A 21,361-nucleotide genomic window follows, 5' to 3' on the forward strand; every position below is an offset into this window, starting at 1 on the left:
AGATTTTCCCTTTGGGCAGCAAAGGGAGCAGGCAGGGCCGCAGCGGCCTGAGCGGGCCGATCTCCGGGCCCTGGCTGGCTGCGGCCGGGCCGGTGCGGGGCCGAGGCCGGTGCGGGGCGGGGCCGGGGCCGGGGCCGGGGCCGAGGCCGGTGCGGGGCCGAGGCCGGTGCGGGCCGGGGCCGAGGCCGGGGCGGGGCCGGTGCGGGGCCGGGGCGGGCAGGCGCGGCAGCATCGCCGCCGCAGGGAAGCAGGGCGGCTGCCGGGGAGGCGGAGCCAGCGCTGACCTGCGAGCATCCAAACACAGGCACGTTATCCGCTTTCAGGAGCGCCTCCTTTTTTCATCCTCCATCATCGCTCCAGAAACCGCTGGGAGAAATATTTTTCTTTGAAAAAGGCTTTTTTAAAAAAAAATTTAATTTTTTTTCATTTCTCCCCGAGCCGGGCTGGCAGGAGGGGGCGGCGGAGCCCAGGTGTGGGCGGCCGCCTCCCGCGGGCGGCGCCTGAGGCGGGGGCCGGCCGCCGCCATGGAGCACATCCGGATGCCCAAGGTGGGTCGCGGCGGGCGGGGGGCGGCGGGGCTCCGGCCCCGCGCGCGTTTCCGGCGGCTCCGCGCGTCCGCAGCCTGCTGCCCCGGCCCCGGCCCCGGCCCCGGCCCCGGCCCCGGCCCCGGAGGCGCGGCCGCGCTGCCCGCCGCGGGCCCGCAGCGTTTGCCGGGCCACCTCGGCGCCCCCGATTCGGTCCCGCCTGCCGTCGCGGCCCCCTCCGCGGCTGGTCGGTAGCCCGGACGGCAGGTGGGGTGTCTGCTGCTCGCCTAACTCTAGTCTGCTCCGGACTTCGGATCCGGTGGTGGATTGGTTTCCTTTTCATAAGCTGATATTTGGCCAGCGTAATCATTTTTTTTCATATAGCTCATATAGGCCTATATTTATTAACAGTATTTCCCTCTTGCTCGAAAAAAATATATATATAGTTTCAACACACAAAATTCAGATTGAAAATCATGTAATCATAAAAAATGAACCAGATTGATATGTTAATTTGAGGCAGGAGAAGGATGTATCTTTAACTTTCTTTCTTTTTCTTTTTTTTTTTTTACATTTTAACCCTAAAACAACATTTTAAAAGAAGTTATTTGTATTTGATTTGCGTGTATATATTGCTCATTATCAGTATCTAGTGTGCTGACATGACTTTGAGATGAGGGCCTCATCGTACTCCATCTAGAGCTTTTGGCCTTTAGGTGCTAAACTGTGAATATATTAAGAAGCAAGTAAATTGCAATAACTGCACTAGAAACGTCTGCTTATTCTTTCTTCTCCTCTCATTTCGTAATACTTTGTCTGCCTTTGTGCGAATGAAGAATATCATAATTTTGATATCGGAATATTAAGCATCTGTTCTACCACAGATAGGATGACCGGTGAATTGGCCAATGAAGGTTGTCTGAACAGATATTTGTGGCCATCAGCTGAAGAATGTTGAAAAGATGAATGAGGAAAATGGAGAAAACAAATGAATAAGGAAAAAAAAATCCTTAAAAATAAATGTTGATACTTGTTTTGAATGGGAGGTCTCGGCAAGCTGGCGATGGAAGCTATCCATTGCCTTTTCTAGGAGCAGATCCTTAAGATTTTGCTGTGCAAAGATAAGCCCCTTTGCTTTGTCAGGCCACTGTGAGAAGGCACAGCACCGATGACTCCAGACTGTGGCACTGGAAATCCTACTCAGCATGAGATGATTATGCCATCCCGGTTCCTGGCATTCCCTTACACCATCTATCAATAACTATGATGAAGTTGTCTCTGATACAATAAAACAGTTCAGGCAGTATATTTTTAAAGGTAGAATCCTTTTAAAGGTATAAGCCTAAAGATTACAGAATCCTTTAAAAATCATTATATAAATTTATAAAAGCCCAAACATTAAACATGGGTAGCTATTGAAATGCTTCATTTCTCCAGTTATCCCTAAATATACTGACATTTCACTGCATCTACAATTATCTTGCAGAACTGGTACCTTTGATCTGGTTGTTCAAAAAACCTCAAATCGAAATCAGTCACCAGAATAGAGCTGTTTGTTTTTTGTTGAATTTTTAGTGAATTTGTCTCTGATTATTTAGAATTTAGTATTAGATCAAGGCATGAGAGAGATGTGTCGGTAGAGATACTCTCACTATATCATGCGATAGTTTCCTGACTCCATCCAGTTTTGTCCTCAGAGAAGCTTGACAGACAATGCCTTGCTCTGGAGTGGTGTTTATTTCAGAATAATGACACTTTCCTAGATCTCCAAAGCCAGACAGTTTGAAAATCAATATACATCCCATGCTTAGAAAATTAATGAAATTAATAAAATCTGAAAATAAGATTCCTACCAAGTAAAAGGTTTTCCCTTCAAAGGGCAGTAAAAAAAGTCTATAACATGATGTTCATTGACACTTGGCAATTGTTTTTGATTTTAGTTGAAATACGACAGTAATGCATGGTAATTCATAAATATTAAAATAAATCTGATATAATATAGCTGTTACGTAAACCATAAAAATATTCCATACCGGTCAGCCCAATGGTGCGCTTAGGTCACCCTTCTGTCTCCGACGCAGCAGGAGAGCATGCGAGCCAGGCCACGTTCTGCAGTCTGTCCCTGTTACATCCCCCCAACGTCTGCATTTGTTGTATTAGGGACATCAGAGGGTCCATCTCTTCCTAGTTGGATTCGTCTCTGTTTATGGACCCCTTGGGTGTGAGTTTGTCTAACCCCTTTCTGACTGTGCCCATACTCCCTGCTTCCACAGCCTGCGTGGGAGCAAGTTCCAGGAGCTCGTTGCCTGCTCTACGAACAAATACTTTCTTCGATTGGTTAAAAATTTCTTAGCAGTTTCATTCAGTACCCCCTACTTTCAGCATTGATGATTTTGGTGAATAACACCAAATCTGTCTTCATCTCATCCATGCCTTCACTGTAAATCTTGATCCTAACCTGCCCGATTCTGATAATTTCAGAGAAATGTTCACAGTGACCCCAAGACGTCTTTCCTGTGTTGTAGCTATCAGTCCTGAGTCCGTGGTTGTGTAGGTATCATTTAGATTGTTTCTCCTCTAGGTCCATCACTTTACATTTTTATGTTTTGAAGCTCAGCTGTATCTTCTTTGCCCACCTTTTCTGTCTCGCTCAATTCTTCTGGAGTTCTTTGCCACAGATACGACATTTGACAGTCTAAAGAGCTTAGTGGCATCCATAGCCTTGGGAGATTTCACTGCTTACTCTTTTCTCCAGGTCATTGATAAAGTTGAATAAAACCAGTCCCAGCACCAAACTTTTAGGACCTCACTGCTGACTCTTCTCCAACTCAAGAAGAGACCATTGAGCTCTACTCTTTGCTTCCCATCCTTTAACCAGCTTCCAGTCCATAAAAGGACCTTTCCTACAGTACCATGGCAACTTCTTTTCTCTAATAACCTTTGATTGTCAAAAGCTTTTTTGGAACTCTGAATTATTACATCCTCTGGGTTGCCTTTGCCCACGAGCTTCGTGGCAGTGTTGCAGAACTTCGGCAGGTTCTCCCCGCTGCAGGAGCCACTGCAACTCTTCCCCAGCAGACTGTGTATCCGTGTGCTCAACAATCCTGTTTGTTCACAAGCTGTTGACAAAACTACATAATTTTGCGAATGATAGCCTAGTCTTTCACCAAAAGACATAATACCTCTAGTTCTAGTTCTAAATAATTTAACAGTTATCTCTCCCTAGTAAATAAAAATAGCAGGTCAGTAGCAGAAATAGAAACCAAGTCTTTTGGTAGTTGTCTGTTAGTCTGCCTAGCTGACAAAACTGCTTTTCTTCATTATTTTTTAGCTCGTATTCCCTAACCTTTCTGGACAGTCGATAGCTAAGTGCCTCACACTCTGTTTTATGTACGGAGTGCTGTTGTCCTGTCACTATGCTATTGTTAGAATGCAGAATGCACATATGGTGTGTGCCTATACATACAGAAACATGCAGTCATGATGTTTTCACAAGGTAAATGTCATCCTATGCAAGAAGGCTATAATTAGAGTACATTAAAGAGCAGCTAACAGTCACTCATTGCTAAATATGACTACAATGATCTTTTAAAAATAAGAAATGAGTAAACTCACTGTCTGCCATTAGTATGGATTCAATATCGAAATAGTCTGGGATAACGGCCAGAACCTGAAATGTTCACTAAGTGTGACAAACAGCTCACAACAGCCTTCAAAAATTTATAAGCAATACTTCTGTACAGACTATTCATTTTATTTACCAGTGTTCTATATCCTTTGCCTTTGTACATTGGCAGCAGGCCCACTGAATGGCCGTCTTATAGGAGAGAATACATCAGATTTTTCCCTGGTGTAACAGCTGTCTTCAGAGGAGCCAGCCCAGAAATTCATTTGGCTCAGTATTTCTTGTTAACACAATACTTGGGATGGTTTGTGTTGCTCTAATGCTTTTATTTTTGTGATGTTAAAGTAAGATACCTCCTTTAAAAGATCCATTTCTCAGGCAGAATTTAAGATACACTCCCATCTCTCATGAGTAGTATTTCCTTATTTTCCTTTTCATATTTTTTACCTTTCATTCAAAACTCTTTATAAAACAAATCCATTTTTCCAGTGTCTCCATGAGGAAACCATTTGCATCCATTTTCTGTATGACACATGCGAACAGGAAAACTTTGTGCAGGCACCCATCTGGGTCAGTGGCAAAGGCAGGAACTGAACCCAGCAGACTGAGCTTTTCTCTCCTCCTAACCCTGCTGGGTGGCTGCACCTCCACCTCTAAGCTGGCATTTCTACCACTGCTTTCTGTTTGCCCCCTGTTGAGATAGCAGGTGACATTCTAGTTAAGCCTTCCACGTTTGGGTTGCAATTTTGGGTGAAAAGTTCCATTTTACTTCAGTGATGTGGCAAGGTGGCAGGAGTCCAGAGGTAATAGCGGGAGCTGACGGGGAATGTGGGCTGGTGGTTTCACCTACCAGCCAGGGAAAGGACTGCCGCAGGCATTCAGGTTTAAAATCCCCAAAAGTCTTAATTTCCAACCCACAAAAATAGGCTTCATTTTGGGCCAGATGCTTTACATGATTTCAGTTATATCATTCAACTTAACTGGTTATATTCAAATCAATGGATTACAATATCTGCACTAATTCTTCTGGACACTTTTGGCTCTGATTTTGTGCATTATTAAATTTTACCTGTTAATAAACTTTCTATATTCAGTATGCAATTAGTTTGCTTTAGGTTCCATTTATTCCATCTCTGTGCTAGGAAACTTTCATCACAAATGACAAATTTAATGTAAATGACATTTGTAATATCCTATGCTGAAAAGCATTCTGTGGTTTGATATCTGAGACTAGATGTGGATAAGTGATAAAAATGGAACCAGAACTGCAGAGAGTATCTAGGTGGATTTAAAATCTCAGTTTGAAATTTGCTTCTAAAATACTAGTTTTGAATTAGTTTAGAGTCATCAAGGGACCTGCTTATGAGTGTCAGTTTGGATTTAAACTAAATTTTATAACAGCCATTATTCTCAATAGATTTAGTCAGAATATGGTCAAAACATCATGTAAATCATGGTTATTGTGCATTCATGATACCTCTTTAATTCAATTCCAACTCAGTTTAAGGCTAATTTGTTTTCTTTTTTCTAACATAGCTAAGAGAATTTGGGTTCTTTAAACTTTCAGCTGTATTTGATTGGAAGTCAGGACCACAGCCTGATTACAGGTCAGATCACAAACTTCTAAAATTGATATTTATGGTTTACCTAACTCATAGATCATATTTTCAAAAGCTCACTTGACTGACCTACTATCCAGCTGGGAATTTCCCTTCTCAATCTCAGTTTTCTTGTCAACTTTATTCTTTAAGTCACTTAGTATATCTTTTTGGAACAGTGTTGGAGGAGATCCAAGGCCATCTTTGATTTGGGTGGGTTTCAAGATAACTTCATTATTAGTGAAATTAAATTAACTCCTGCTAAAAAGAAATGTTGCAGCGTGATTATTTTCAAACAGTCTGAATATCTTTTCTGAAAAATTTCAGGAGGCATATTCTTTTCATACAAAAGCAGATGTTTTCATCCATAGTTACTTAATTTTCTGTCAATTGCATCTATCTTCTGCTTTGTTGAAATTTTTTTATTTGTTCACATCAAAATTCCATTCAGTGCCATTTCCCCAGAAATGTGTCCAACATTAGGTAGGTTTTACATTTCACATTGAAGTCCATCCTGCATCAGCTGCCAACGTTCTGGAGAGTGATCCAAGACACTAGCTTTATCTGTTTACTGGGGACAGTCACAAAGACACTATATATGATTTTTTAGGGCAAGGAGGCCAACCAACCTTAGCAGATGCATAGAAGAGCGCACCACCATCACAGTTTTCTGTCTAATCTATCTAATTTTGGTATCTGTACAAAATTTATTTGTATGACAGAAATGTATTTGGCCCTATAGCGTTACTCTGGTGAGGCAGTAGACAAAACCCTACATCCAGTCAGTCTTTCGTTTCAGAATTGTTGGAATTTCAAAATATCACAAAATTATCAGACTTTTTTCCTTTTCCTTGAGCTTGGAGTAGGTGGCACAGACAAAACTGCTACATGATCTATAAAAATCCTGTTTTGTCTGAATTAGTTGTAATTTTTCTTTTGGCAACATACTAAAATGTTATCTAAATGATCTTATGATGCTGTGGTTTTTGAAGTAACTTTTATTTATTACAGAAGAGTAGAACTAAAACTTTGAAGTGGAATTTCGGATCACATTTTGCTTGTCTGCTGGTTTGGGGATGTTTTTTTCTCCTGTTTGTTTTCCTTTTTTAGTTGGGGTGAGATTTTTACTACTTAGCTTTAGGTGTGCAATTTAAGAATGGAGGGTCAATGCACATAGTCAAAAAAATTTCCAGAATCTCATTAGACTAGATTAACAGTCTCCATTCACCATTTATTCTTCATGTGTGTAAACTTCTAATTTAGTTACCTAAATAAGATACTGGAACTTCGATGGTATGAATACCCTCTTCATTTTCTATTATACTATTCAGCTGCAATTGTTCACTACTCTGAGATCTGTTTTCTCGCTGCTGTAATCTGAGTCATATTTCTCATACTGCAGAGGTAACGTGTTCTATTAAAGAAGCAGAAAATTACTTTTGTTCCTCTTCATCCATCTCTCCGTTCTTAATCTTTGGTCCTCCCATTGGAGGTTTCATGTGAAACGGGTTAAGCTGTTAAAACCCGTCATATATTCAACGTCTCAAAAATCTGTGCCTGTGTAGCAGTAAGAGTCTGCAAGACGGTTGACCATTTTCATGGCTATTCAGTGCTTACTGGTTATGTCTAAGTGCATCCGGGAGCATATTGACCTTTGTGAAGTGAATCACTTATTCAAGTGAGCGTAGGAGCTGTCGTACTAGATCAAGCTAGCAGTGCTTCTAATCTACTAACCGAAACATTTGATAAGGAATACTGCTGCTACTACTACTACTACTTTAAAGGTGAGTAGAGGGAAAGAATGATCCATCTTGGGAGATGCTTCCAAATTTTTATCCTGAAGCATGGGCACTGATGGAGCCAGTGAACCTAATCCAAAGGTCGTTCAAGGCAATGAAAGAATCCCACTGTCTTTAAGAGGCTATAAATCTGGCATTTTTGCTTCTGTGTTTTGGGTTCTATTTTCACTTGATTCTCTCTATTCTATATGACTTCTTTTAAAGTTTTGGGTCTAGCATTGGGATCTTTTATTCTGAATGCCTTTTCACCTGTGAAATTTGATTTTTATACATACGCTCATTCCCAATATGCACTTTATCTCAGCTCTGGCTGTAGTGTTAAAAAAATTAAGTGTTTCTCTAAATACCATGTTTTTCCCACATTATGGGAGTGGGATCTCCCTTGTGAGATCCTTATACTGACTCACAGTATTAATTGAAAAGATAGTTTAAGTCTTTAGATTTCTAGCTATTATTTTTTCCTAGTTTATTTTTATATTCTAAATTGCTTTGTAAAGTCCATGGTAATATAAATTTTTCCTAATCTTGAAATTGGCAGATCCCCTCCTGATTTTTTATGCCAGTCTTTCATATTTTCAATAATGCAATCCTCAATAATCAGGCAGTTGGATAAAGTCATAAAATAAGCTCTAGAAACATGAATAGCTGCATATTTTAATTTGCTGTCTTGGTATCCATGTCAAATCCAGTAATTCGGAAATTTGTTGCACTTAAAAAATGGTACTGAAAATCATTAAAATAGCATGTCTGCAGGGCATTCTTTGATTTGTGTTTCAGCATAGTGAGGAGACTGAGGGTGGAGCGGAGGACTTGGGAAGTCTGGCTTTGGAGGGGTCGAGGCGGGACACTCTAGGCCTGTCGTTAATGCACTAGAGCGGGCTTTACTTGATCTATCGGTGTCTGCAAGTTGCAGGAATACTCTATTTGCAACAGAATATCTTCGCTGCCGTTCCCTGCTGTGCACAGTAGTCCTGCCCGAAAGTAGACTGCTGAAGTGTGCACAGTTTTGCATATGCAGTGGAGCAGCCTGTACCAAATGGAGGAATCTAAACATGCATTTCTTCTCAGTGTCCCCAGGCTCCACGCAGAATTCTTTCTCCCTATTCCAGATTATCACCGTGCACAAAGCAAGAATTTTCTGTATATTTTTCAGAAATAAATCTAAAGAGTTTTGGCAAATGTAGTAAGAGTTACTGACATGAGCAAGGACTTTTTTTTCCCTAAATTAAAGCTGTTAGATATGGGTTTTAACTGAACGAACAGAAAACTTAAGAAACTCCTCATTTGCTTTCTCCTCCTTTTCTAGATAAATGGGATCTAATGTGGACTGAGAAGGGAAATATATTATGGCAGAGCTGTGTGTTATAACGTTGACACCGTATTGCCATGCTGTATACATTCATAATCACTTCTGTTTAATTGGGGAAAACTCCCTGCATCCATTATACAACTGCTGCTTAGCTATATCTGGTAATATGGCACTGACTTCCCACTTTGAATAGATCTCAGTAGGTAAAAATTAGAGATGAAAAAACCCACCGGGTCGTTTGTTCACTCTCTTGCTAACCTGCTAGTCGTTCCTTATAATACTTGGTCAGTTCTTTTCCGGTATTTCAGCTTCACTGCTGTGTTTTAGTGATTTTTTCTTGCATATTTTCTCCCATCCTGTCACATTTGCCCTGAGGAAACTTTTCATGACACTGAGCATAAGGTGTCTCTGTTTAAATGGAATCATTTTGGTATACAGAGTCATACTTTCTTGGCTTTGGTTGTTTCCTTTTACGTTTGCAACCTTCTGACTGTGTGTTACAGATTGTGCGTTATTTTACTGCTCTTGGGAAATCTTTTCAAATAAGAAAATATAAAAAACTTACATGGATCAACTGCAGTTTTCATGATTCCTGTGAAGTAGAATGGAAACCACATTAAATGGCAACATCAAGTGACAATTCAGTTTCCCTTTATTCTTGTTGCAAGATTACGCAAACAGATCACTTACTGCATATTTTATTTCATGAGCACAGCTTTATACCATCTTTGCGCTAAAAAAAATCGTAATAGCGGGTGCTCGTTCGCCTGCTCTGTTTTTCCACTGCGGAGAACGACGCCGGACGCCTGCATGCCTGGGGTCGCCCCGGGCGAAGCGAGCTCAGAGACGCCGCTTGGCCGCGCACCGTACCAGCTGCGCTCCTCTTTTCTCATTAGGCTCCGTCTTTTGGCTGCGCAAGCCCTTTCCTTCGCTTTTGCGTGCCTGCAGCGCTGAAGCCAGGCGGGGCCTGTCGCTGCTTCCCAAGACTAGGTTTCGCCTTGCTTTTACCCCCGCGCACGGCGGGGTCCCCTCGGGCACGGAGCGGGCACGGCCGGGCGCTAGCTGGGGCGCCGCAGGCAAAGCTGCGCCAGGGCACGTGCCAGCGCTTCACCGGGGTGAAACAGTGACCGAGCCGTGGCCCAGCCCCGTCGAATTCGTCTCAGCGTGGCCAGCAGTGCCACACTGGGAGCTGCAGTGCGTTTTGCTGTTTCCGTGGGTTTATCTTTTTCCAGTGTGTTTTCGTTTCCCTGCCTGCCCTGATGCCGACTGCAGGGTTGCAAACTTTATTACTTCGTCCAGCTTTTTCTGTAAGGCTTCTCTCTTTCCTCGTCTTCATGTGTAAAGCGAAGTAAATCCAAAATTAAAGCGTTTTTTTCGGTCAGGGACACCATATAAAAAATAAGAAGCCAACGCCTGCTCTTCACAGAGGGACATTTAGAAGCCCAGTGGCTACAATCCTTGCATCAGCTCACTTTCGGCATTGCATAATCTCACTTTCCTTAGCCTTGAAGAGCCACTGAAACAATCTCCACCCTGTTGCACGGTCAAATGTCAAGGTCAGATGGTTTTACGTGGCATAACTCAAAATTTCATTTTATGGGAAAATTCTAAGGTAGAAACCACTTGGTGTCAAATAGTATGTCCTGGCCGTTCGCCGAGGTTTGTTGCCCCCAAAAGCAGAGATGTGGAGAGGTTTGTTGCTGAGGTTTCTCTGAGGCCTGTTTTTTTTCTCCAGTTTTACCCATCTGCTGCACAGCTTCTCTTTTCTTTCCTCTTCCTAAAGTCTATGTGCACAAGCAAAGCGGATCCTGCATTTACCTGAAAGAGCTTGTGTGAAGAGCTTCTGAAAGAGCTCCTAACTCTATGTGGGAGTTTTCACAGCGTGAAAAAATAGTACTGTCTGCAATTTTTTAAGATGTTGCCTTGCATTTGGATACATCTTTGTTCTCACTTCTCTAATACATTTAGGTACCATATTCAAGAAGCATTTAAGAACATGCAGTGCAGTCAGAGCTTATTCAAAAAATAATCTGTGTTAAAAGTTAAAACATATTAGGGAACAGGGATATTTTTAGGAGTAACATTTTGGCACACCAGCTTTCCTCAACACTTACAGGTCATGTCTTTGCCATTCTTCCCTAGGTGGGAGTCCCATTGAAACTGGTGGGAGTTGTGCCTGAATAAAGCTTTGGCCCATGCTTTTCCCTAATATGACATCTTTTTCTTGAATGACCTCCCGGCAACCTTGTTCATAAGTCATTTGTCATGTTTATTCTCTGAGTAAAAAGTGCCCTCGTCTGTTCTTAATTTGTGTTCCCTTTAACTTCTATTTTTGCTTCCTTTTTTTTTTCTCATCTGTGTTGCATTGAAAATAGAGTTTCTGGCCAGCTTTATTTATCCCCATGTAAGGGGCTGTAATCATTGAAATAAATCTCCTGGCAGTCTTTTCTTTAAGCCTAGACAACCATAGTCATCCAGCAAAAATAAATGGTGAGGGCAACAGCTTCAAATAAGCTGTCGAAGTTTTTACTGAGATGCCACTCTGCAGAGCGGCGTGGTTAGCGCTTTCGTTGTTACTCTCTGAGCACTTGGCAGCTCACAGCTTCGCAGGCTGATTTTGCTCCTTGTTATTCTTTACTCGTTATTTTCCGATCTGGTCTCCCTCACCAGTTGCTTGTTCCAGGCCAAGTGCACGTGCATGGGGTATAGGTTTTTTCCTGAATTGTGTCAGTACATGCACAGTTTCTTATGTTCTTCAATAAAGTCTGCAGCAGTTTTGGTTTCAAAAATGAAGTACTTTTCAGAGAAAAAGTAGGAGGCTAATTAGGACAGGGTCTTTTTTCTGATACTGATTTTTTTTTCCAGTTCTTAATGTTGATTTCCCAGTGTGCTGTAAGTTTTTGAAATAAAAAACCTCAGCTGCTTCCCAAGCACTGTAGCACCCTATGTTCCCCTCTTGTGGGAAATATCGTACGTTCCCCCTAAACCATTTACAGACACTGTTTGACTTGGCTTTCTTTTTCTGAAGGGTGGGGGAGAAAGAAGTCTCATTCTCTGATTGCTTTAATCAGTAGAATGAAATCTTAGGCTAGCTTTGAGGCTAGCTTTATTTTCCTTTTTTTGTTGTTTTTGTGTACACGGGTGAAATACACCACTTTTCCAGAAGGTTTGATTAACTGGAAACTAGGCAGCAGAAACATAGCTGGGTCTCAGGTGAAAGCTGTGTGTGTCAGCCAGAGGTTATGCAGAGGGATTTCAGAACAAGCTCCTGAGAGCTTAGAGACCCTTATTGCACCTGAAGCCACTTAGGCAAGTTACTGTAAATCAGAATTTAGCAGAGCACAGCGAAGGGCTGCAGCAGTGATGCCCGGTGCAGGTCTGAATTCCCAACACCTGCGTGAATTAGAGGAGGACCCTCTCAGGCTCTAGAGTTTTCGCAGACAACCATACCATACGACTACTTCCATGATTCGATCAAGCTCTACCTTAAATTGGGTTAGGAAATTTCAGCAACAGGTTCAGCCTATACAAATATCTATGCACATTATTCAGAAATGTAATACTGATTTTAAGGGAGTACTCTAGACCAAAGCCTTTTACCAGGTTAAAGAAATAGTAGAGTGGTGTGAATCTGTGGCTTGCACCCATATGACAGAGTTACAGTAACAGTCTAGCACTGTGGTTTTGAATCCACTTAGAGTTTAGACTTCAGCAGTTCCTCTTTCCTTTGGAAATTGTTAGATACGATAAAGTAGTTCCTGAGGCAAGTTTTTAGTAAATCTGTTTTCAAATAGATTTGAAACAGATTTGCCAGTAGAAGAGCAGCATTTTGTCTTGAAGAAAACTTAGGGTCAAATCTCGTAGATTAACCATATTGCAAAAGCATAAGCTCCCTACAAATTGAAATTACAACCCTAAACAGCAAAAGTAGAACTGTAGGACTATAGTACTGGGAAAAATACAGTATTAGGACTCTAGTATTGACTCTGCTTCCTAAATGGTGGTGGTACATGTGACAAGCTGAAGAAGATTAAACAGGGCATGAAGGCAGGAAATGCAATAACAGTGGGAGACATCATTTAACCAAAGGAGATTGGGTAAATGTGCCAGTGAGTATGATGCTGAAGAAAATTTTAGGTATCATATGTAAATGATTGCCTATGCGGAGGCTATTTAGTTATTTCACAAAAACAAAAGTAATTCTTGACCTGGTCTTAAGCAGTGATAGAAAGACCTGGTTCAAAATACAACTATTAAAGAAGGTCTGTGTAATGATTCCATATTCTTGAAATAGCAAAAAAGGGGGAAAAAAATCTCCCATGGCAATATTTAACTTCAAAGATGGAACTACATAAAAATGTGAAAACAGTTTAAAAAGAAAGAGAGCCAAAAATTAAAATGTTTACAGGAGTCATGAAGATTGTTTAAATATGAGCCAACTTCCAGAAAAAGACTTTAGAAGACCAAAAAAAGGTTTGCATAGCTAAACAGCAGGGAAAAGGAGTAAAAGGATGTCTTTTATTAAAAAGACTTCTTTTATTAGAAATAAAAGGGCTTCCTTCAAGTTGAAGTTGTGTCTAAATGAGGAAAAGAACATAAACAAGTTAAATACATAAACACAAAAACAGGCCAAAAGAGATTTTGAAGATCAACTTGATAAAAGCATAAAAACTTGTAGTAGTGTCTTTTTCAAGCACAGGCAGAATCCTGACAGAAAATCTACAGGAGCAGTAAATGACTGAAGTAGGAAAGGTAATGAGGGAGGTTCTCATTCTGGCATATTGCTCTACAAAGAACATATCAGGAGATTTGTCACCAAAGGAAGTGCTATTCGAAGAGATTTCAGAAGAAACTGACAGCAATGAATGGTAAAAAAAATTACCAGGACTAGATGATATTCATGCAGATTAAAAGAACTAAATTACAAAATTGTCAAGCAGATAGCTGTGGTGTGCAAACTACTGCTTAAAAGTGTCCCAGTCCTAAAGAAAGGGAGGTAACCAGTATGACACCTAATCTGAGAAAACTGGTAGAAGCTGCAGCATCCCCCCCCACATACTCCCTCCCTCCTAAATCACTAGGTTTATGGTTAAATAAGATATAAAGAGGAAGAGTCACATAGCTTCTGTAGGGGAACACAGAACCTCTTACATTTCTTTGAAGAAGTCACTGAACATATGGACTAGGATGATCCAGTTGATAGGGGCTAGTTGGTGTTCCAGAACTCATCTGAGCATGCCCTTCGTCAAGGAAGCGTGCCCTTTCATCAGAGCTCGTGAAGACACTTCAGTATTATAGGATATGAATGAAGGGTCTCTCATTACTAACTAGCTGAAAGATAAGAAACAAATAGCAGGATTAAATTGTCAGTTTTTGCAATGGAGGGAAGTCAACGCCAGAGATCCAAAGAATCTGTGTAAGAGCCTGTGATGTCCAACTTGCTCATAAATGTTTCGAAAAATATAGGGAGGGGAGGAGATGCCAGAGGTGACAGAGTTTGCTGATATAACTACATTATTCAGGGTAGGAGAAATGGAAGATTGCTGCAGAGGCTTGTGGCAATGTCTTGTGATACTGACAGATGAAATTCATCATCAGCAAATGTAAAACAATACACATGGGGGGGGCTAACTTCACATGCCCAGTGGTGGATTCTGGGGCAGTTATTACCCCTCAGCAGAGATGACTTGGAGTTACAAATGCTGGTTCTAAAAACAACTGGTCAGCTCAGAGCTCAGCAGGGGGCAACCCCCCCCCCCCCCAACTTCTGGAAACTTTTAAAATTGAATACAGAAGAAGACAGCAAGCATCACTGTGCCACTATGTACACCCAGGTCTTGAATTCTCTTCGCGCTTTTGGTCTCTCCTCAAGAAATAGACCTATTGTAGGATAAAGAGGAGTGTGAAAGAGCTCGCCGGGAGAAGTTTCCAAAGAGGTAGCAACTAAACAAAGCAGGACCCTTCAGTCTGGGAAAGCGAGGACTGAGGGAAAGATCTATAAAAGCATGTGTGCCACAGAGAGGGTAAGTAGTGAGCAACGTTCACTGTTTGCTATAGTGCAAGGTCTGGGCACCAAATGCATGGTGCTGCAGCCACTGATGGCAGGTTCAAAAAAAGCAAAGAAAGTTGTGGGTTTTTTTTTTTTTTTTCTGTACAATGTGTATCTGAAAAACAAAGTTAACTCTCACAAGGTGTTCTAGTTGCCGATAGGTTGCAGGGATTCAAAATGTTATTTTACAAAATTCATGGAGTTAAAATCCATCTAGGGCTATTAAAAACTATGACCTCAGCTTAGGAAGCCCAGAGGTTGCTGGTTTCTAGAAGCTGGGGTAACTTCACGTGGGAGCGTCACTATATGCTCGCCTTGTTCTTCCCCGAGCAACCACAGTTGTCTGCTCTTGGAGATAATCTGCTTGGCTAGATGAACCTCTGAACTGACCCAGTGCAGCTATGGCAGGTGTTTTAATGAAATAGGACTTACTGCAGACTTCTTCTTGCAACTATTCCTGTTTACTCATATCTAATTTTTATTTTTTAAAAAAATCTAGAATCCTCTTTGTTAGTGTTGTTCAGTCCTGGGGTTCTGGCTGATGAGACAATTGGATGAAGATGCCTGAAAATTCTGCCGTCAGCCCCTGGCCTGCTGGGTGGATGTCTGCCTGCCTTGTGTTTCATGTCCTAAATGACTCAGCCTGTTGGGTGGCGTTTGGGAGTGATGACTTCCTTGTGTGTTGACCATGTACAGCAGAGTTGGCAGCAGTGCATTGTAGGTACCGTTTTTGTCCAGACAAACCTCATTTTATTGTTTTTTGTCTGTGGGTTCTTTTTAGAGTTTGACCAGTGTCTCAGTCTTTGTCTTGTATCATCCCTGCTTCTTTGTGTCTCCTCTTTTGCTAGTTACTGAATGTTTACTGGGTTTACGCTGTGTTTCTTCCATTCCTCCTCACCCCAATATGTGACCTCTGAAGTAAATGGTCCTGGGAAAAGACTTTATTCATGCTTTCTAGCGGCTTAATTTTTGTTTAAAACAGATTATAACTGGCCTTGAGGGAGAAGATTTGGTTTTACTGATTGTTTGATTTTAAGCATTCTGCTACCAAACTGGCTTGTTTTGGTTTAAAGACTTCTCTATTCCTATTTTTAAAGTAGTACAACGTGTTGGGAATACCCATGGTAAACACGCAGTTCTGAGGGGCTGGCGTCATTCCCTTTGTCCTGTGTTTTCGGAGAATTACAAGGAATTACTTCTGTGGAGGTTTGGGAGTACATACCCAGTGCGACATCCCACCTCTGAGGACATTTAAGGAAGTTCCTGTCAATTTAATCTGGAATATCTGTGTTGTTAAAAATCAAATCATCCCCTTTTAATTTTCTTTATTTGTGCTTGTTGACCTCAACTGTGGTTTCCAGGAAGTTGGTGTGAGCTTGTATTTAACTGAATGGAAAAATGATGTGGTCTTCTTTGTTCTTTTTCTCCCCCTCCCCTTGCATTTTTTGGAGCAACATTTAAGTCAACTGCTGTACTGCAAACACCAGAATAGTCCCTTTGATTCTAATGGGAGCATCTCTCTTGAACAGTTGTCAGCCCTAAGTCATGAAAGTGGCTGGAAATACAAAAGGAAGGGTGAGTCTGGAGTGAACAGCTGAAAAGAGGGTATAAGGAAGATGAGCCAGTGTGTTGAAGATATTTTGCAGCAGTGGGCACCCTGCACAGGGCTGTGCTGCTGCTTTCAGGAAAAGCACGCGATCTAGTATGATTTCAACGTCAGGAAGCCAGAAGAGACCATTTTGATAATTCACTATGATTCAGATGTTACAGGCCACAGGCATTCCCTGATTTGACTTGTTTGCACCAGGCATGTTTTTTAGAAAAAACAGTTAGTTTTGGTTTTAAAATTGTTGCAACAGGAAACCCACCAAAACCTCCGTGACTAATTATTGACTGTTTTAGCCAGTTTTTACTCCATTTAATATTCACTGTGTTGATTTTTTTTATCCTTCTAGTCTCTGTCAGAAATGCCATAAAACATCAGATCAAGCACCTATGACACGTATTGTATACAAAATATTAATGGTGTACAATCCACAGCCCAGTTATCTGAGGGTTAATGAAATGTTATGGATTCACCTATTGGCAGGAGTGTAGCAAAGGGAGAATGTTCATTTTATGTCCAGCGAGCAAAGCCTCGCTGTATTTAGCCCTTGGTTCCTGCTGAAGAGTGCCTGAAGGCACAAATTTCTGAAGCCATCGCTGCCATCAGTCCTAATTAATGGGAGTGAGGGACAAATGCTGAAACATTTCTCTGAACTGTTAAGGGGGATTTGCCTGGGAGCCTGAGTGGGGCTTCTCAGAGGCCTGCTGAAGAAATATGCTATCAGCTCCTCCTTTTCCTTTTTTTCCCCTAATTCAGCCTCCTTTGCATTGCTGATAATTCAGGGAAGGCGTGAAGGGACAACATGGAACTGGCATTCAGCTGAACGCCAGGCCGTGCTGTGCCCGCACAGTGTCTTGGTTTGCTGAAATAGAAAGAAAGCGCTCAAGTGAGAACTTGTCTTTGGAGTGGGACATTCTTTACTAACAGATTTTTGGATGCAGAAGTAGCCCAAGAGGAAAAAGTGAAAGTGAAAGGAGATCTGGAGTTAGATCACACAATATCATCATTTTTTCTCTTTCTCTTTATCTTGCCTGATATCTATTTCATATAGCACGGAAGAGAATTTACATGAAGAGCATCTTCTTTTCATGCTTTTGCGTCTTAGACCATTTCTGGCACAGATGGTTTCAGCTGTGCTTTTCAATATTGTGTGTGGGATCATTTGTTTGGGTTTTTTTTCAATACCAAGGCAACTTTCCAGCATTATTTGCTTGAGGCTTGGCTGTGTTAATTTTGAGATATTTCTTTTTGTTCTGTTTTGTTTCTTTTTTAAGCCATTCTGCATTTGTCTATAAACCAGCAATGACTTGGGCATTCACTGGCATTTTCCGGGGGTTGGCTAGATTGCTACTTTAACAACACAAAACAAACCCCATATCCTTCGGTTTCTTTTTGCTTCCCTTGTTTCACTTTCCCAGAAATCTGGCCTTCATCACCCGGCATTTAGTCCTTCATCATCTATGGCATATGTATAGCAGAATACAAAATTTGGGATGTACATCTGTGTATCTGTGCATGTGACCCTCCCTCTGAGAGCAGTGGGAACTGCAGCACATGTTTAAGGGAAGAGCATGTATCTGAATCAGCTTTTCCCATTGTAAGAATCAGTGTAAAAAAAATTTTTTGCCGGCCCATAGATGTGGCCCCAAGACCACAAATATAACTATTATGGATATCACTAAGGGATTCATTGGTTCTTCTGGAACTATTCTAACTTGTGACATGTTTTTCTATCCTTGGATATAAGGAAAAGCTTTTTCACCACGAGGACAGTCCAGCAGCAGAGCAGGTTGCCCAGAGAGGTTGCGCAGCCTCCATCCTTGGAGGTTTTCTGGACCCAACTGGATAAAGCCCTGAGCAACCTGGTCTGATCTCACAGCTGGCCCTGCTTGAGCAGGAGGTTGGATGAGAGACCTTCCGAAGACCCTTCCAGCCTGAATTATCCTGTGATCCTATCCTATGTTCTGTGCTTTGTCAAAGTAGATTAACCTCTCATATATTTTTGTATTGTTTAGGTGGTAAGTGTTTATCTTAGCATTAATGAACTGTTTGACTTTGTAATGGACAAAATGTGGATGTTGAGATCTCATTATGTTAGATTATGACAGAGATAATTCTTTCTTTTTTTTCCCCCGTCATCTCTTTGTTCAGGTGGAAAATGTTCGGTTACTTGATCGTGTATCTTCCAGAAAAGCTGCACTGGGCACCTTGTATTTAACAGCTACCCATGTCATATTTGTGGAAAATGCTTCTGAAACTCGTAAAGAAACCTGGGTATGTTTTTTTTTCCAGTTAGCTGTAAGTGCATGATACTTAATTGATAGTAATTTGAAAATAATTTGCAAAAGAATTGAAACATGATGAATTAGTTTATACAGATTCTTGTATAACTTCAGCACATCTGAAATTCCAATTGAAAGCCTTTGCAGCTTGATAAATTTTGAAAATTTTTAGCGGATTCTGGATATTGCAACATAGTAACAGGAATGCAAGGACAATCACCATAAGAAAACGAGATGCGAGTCACTGAGGAACTGTCGTCAACTACAGCATTGCTTGGATGCTCTGGGGAGAACTGAGAACTGCTGAGAACTGCTTTGAGTATAAATTACTACCTGGAGTGAAGCAGCTCTTGCCTCTCTCCAGGGCTGCCTGTGCTGGTTCAGTGATTTTTTTCACATGCACATATTGTTACCTGTACTGGTGGATTTATCTCAGGGCATGTCTATCTCAGATGCTGTATGCAAATATAGGTACAGATATAGCTCCAGTATCATACCATTTGTGACTCTTTATGTAGCTTAGTTATGAATCCTTTGTCTGTTTTGCACTAGTTATTAACTTTGTCTTCTCTTGGTCCCACTATTCCCCTCTTGCTTTTTATTTAATGTTTCATCCAATTTGAAGCAACATTTACAATTATACCAGTACTACTACTCTGCAAATGAGGAGGCACAATATTTTAGCCTAGAGACTTTGGAAACAGCTTTATGTATCTGATGCTGTTTCATCTTTTCACTGTACAGGTAGATGAAAAGAGCTCTTTCTCAGACAACCATTAGCTTACACTACAAAAAAAAAAAAAAGACTCGGCTAGTGTTTGAAGAGCTGAAACACTCCAGAAGTGCTTTTTTGTGTGCTGATTTTGTATCAGGCACCTCTTGAGCCTGAAACTGGAGGCAGGAGCAGACCTATAAGAGAAGGTGTGGGAGGATTTTCTGAAACAGCAGGGGAAGCTATTGTGTTAGCCCTGGTAGACCATTATAAATAATTGTTTTTTGCTATTGAAGATTTGAATCACTTGGCATAACCATTTTCAATTCCCTCGCAGGTTCTTCACAGCCAGATTTCCTCCATCGAGAAGCAGGCCACGACTGCCACCGGCTGCCCTTTGCTGATCCGCTGCAAGAACTTCCAGGTCATCCACCTGATCATCCCTCAGGAGCGAGACTGCCACGATGTTTACATCTCTCTGATACGTCTGGCACGACCAGGTACAGGGAGGAAACAGTTAAAATGTCAATCCTCATCCAAAAGAGAGAGAATATAATGAAAAAAATGTAGCTGTGAGAAGGTCATCTTTGTCCTTTACATTTTAAGAAAAATTAGAGATGTATTATGACAGTAAAAGTCTCTGAGCAGGAGGGAATATTAAAATACTTCTTTATGATGCAATGAAGAAAACAGAATGAAGACAGGTTATAACAAGTAGCTCATTCCGTAAAGTATAACAAGTAGCTCATTCCGTAAAGTATAACATGAAATTTGGTTTAAAATGATACTCTAGAGGATCCGTGTCCACAGAATATATTATGCTATTTGATGTGTAGCTGTTGCTTCTTGGATGTCTTATGTAAATATGAATTTAGGAACATACTGAAGAGTCTCTAAATTTGGAGTGTTCATATTCCTGCTGTGGCAAAAAACACCGAGCTCTGTCCTTTATTACTATTTTAACAGTATGTGAAGAACACATTTACCACAGTCTGTGTAAATCCAACAGCACTGGCATTCATTTTTGTCTTGCAAGAACACCAGTTTTATCTGCTGAGTAGCTGGGGAAAATGGCATAGCAGGCAGCACAGCTACTGAGCTTTGTAAAATGCCCTCTATAATTAGGATAGCAGTAGTAGTAGTATGTTCACTGCAGCAGACATAATTTGATATGCTAGGTGATGCAAGGTGAAAGTAATCAGAGAAATTTAGAAACAATGAGACAAGTTCAGCCTTTGGTTCTGCTGATATAAATCGGGATTAATTCCCTGGGCTGCAGCTGCAAGCATGTGTTCCTGCCGGCTGGAAAGAATGTGATTCTGTAATGCTCCTGCCTCGGAGCGAGGAGGAGGTGTGCACCCAAAAGTGGCTTTTTGATACAGACCTATAAAATGCCAAAGAGGAGAACAGTGACAGACCACGAATAAAAGCTCAGTGGCAGACAGCAATGGACAAGAACATTCAAATGAAGAAGATGCAATAATTGCACTTTGCATTAGCTCTTTGCATAGTTCAGCTGCACAGTACGGTCCCTTCTCCAGCAAAATATCTAATCTTTGTGTGAGGAACAATAAAATCTTGCTTACCTACAGTTAGAAGGTTCTGACTGCAAGTTGAGCAAAATGTACGCTGACAGTGCTCTCCTGTGTCTCTTAGTACTGGGGTAATAAAGTTACTGGCTGTAATAAAGTTACTGAGCATTACAAGGTATCCTTTACTCCCTGAGGAGAAATTTTGACTGATTCAGGCTCTACTTTCCATTCTCTGCTTGTTCTCATTCATTTCACCATAGCTGAACCTCAGCGATCCCATGTACCTGCTTAATACAGCGTATGTTATGTGGTGGCCTAGTTACAC

General features: G+C 41.3%; 1 protein-coding gene across 3 annotated transcripts in view; it reads left to right on the forward strand.

The window, feature by feature from the left end:
- The first annotated feature begins 278 nt into the window (after window positions 1-278).
- MTMR7 (myotubularin related protein 7) overlaps window positions 279-21,361 on the forward strand; it is a 50,485-nt gene continuing 29,402 nt past the window's right edge. For 2 of the 3 annotated variants that reach the window (XM_026104566.2, XM_026104567.2), the window contains exons 1-3: window positions 15,418-15,621; window positions 18,662-18,784; window positions 19,842-20,004. In XM_026104566.2, coding sequence (XP_025960351.1) covers window positions 15,538-15,621; window positions 18,662-18,784; window positions 19,842-20,004 — 370 coding nt within the window. In that variant the 5' untranslated portion in view covers window positions 15,418-15,537. Of the gene's footprint in view, window positions 549-15,417; window positions 15,622-18,661; window positions 18,785-19,841; window positions 20,005-21,361 lie in introns of those variants that run through there. The other variant, XM_064511095.1, reaches the window with a different exon arrangement.

This window comes from Dromaius novaehollandiae, chromosome 4, assembly GCF_036370855.1.
Source record: "Dromaius novaehollandiae isolate bDroNov1 chromosome 4, bDroNov1.hap1, whole genome shotgun sequence".
NCBI classification, from domain to species: Eukaryota; Metazoa; Chordata; class Aves; order Casuariiformes; family Dromaiidae; genus Dromaius; species Dromaius novaehollandiae.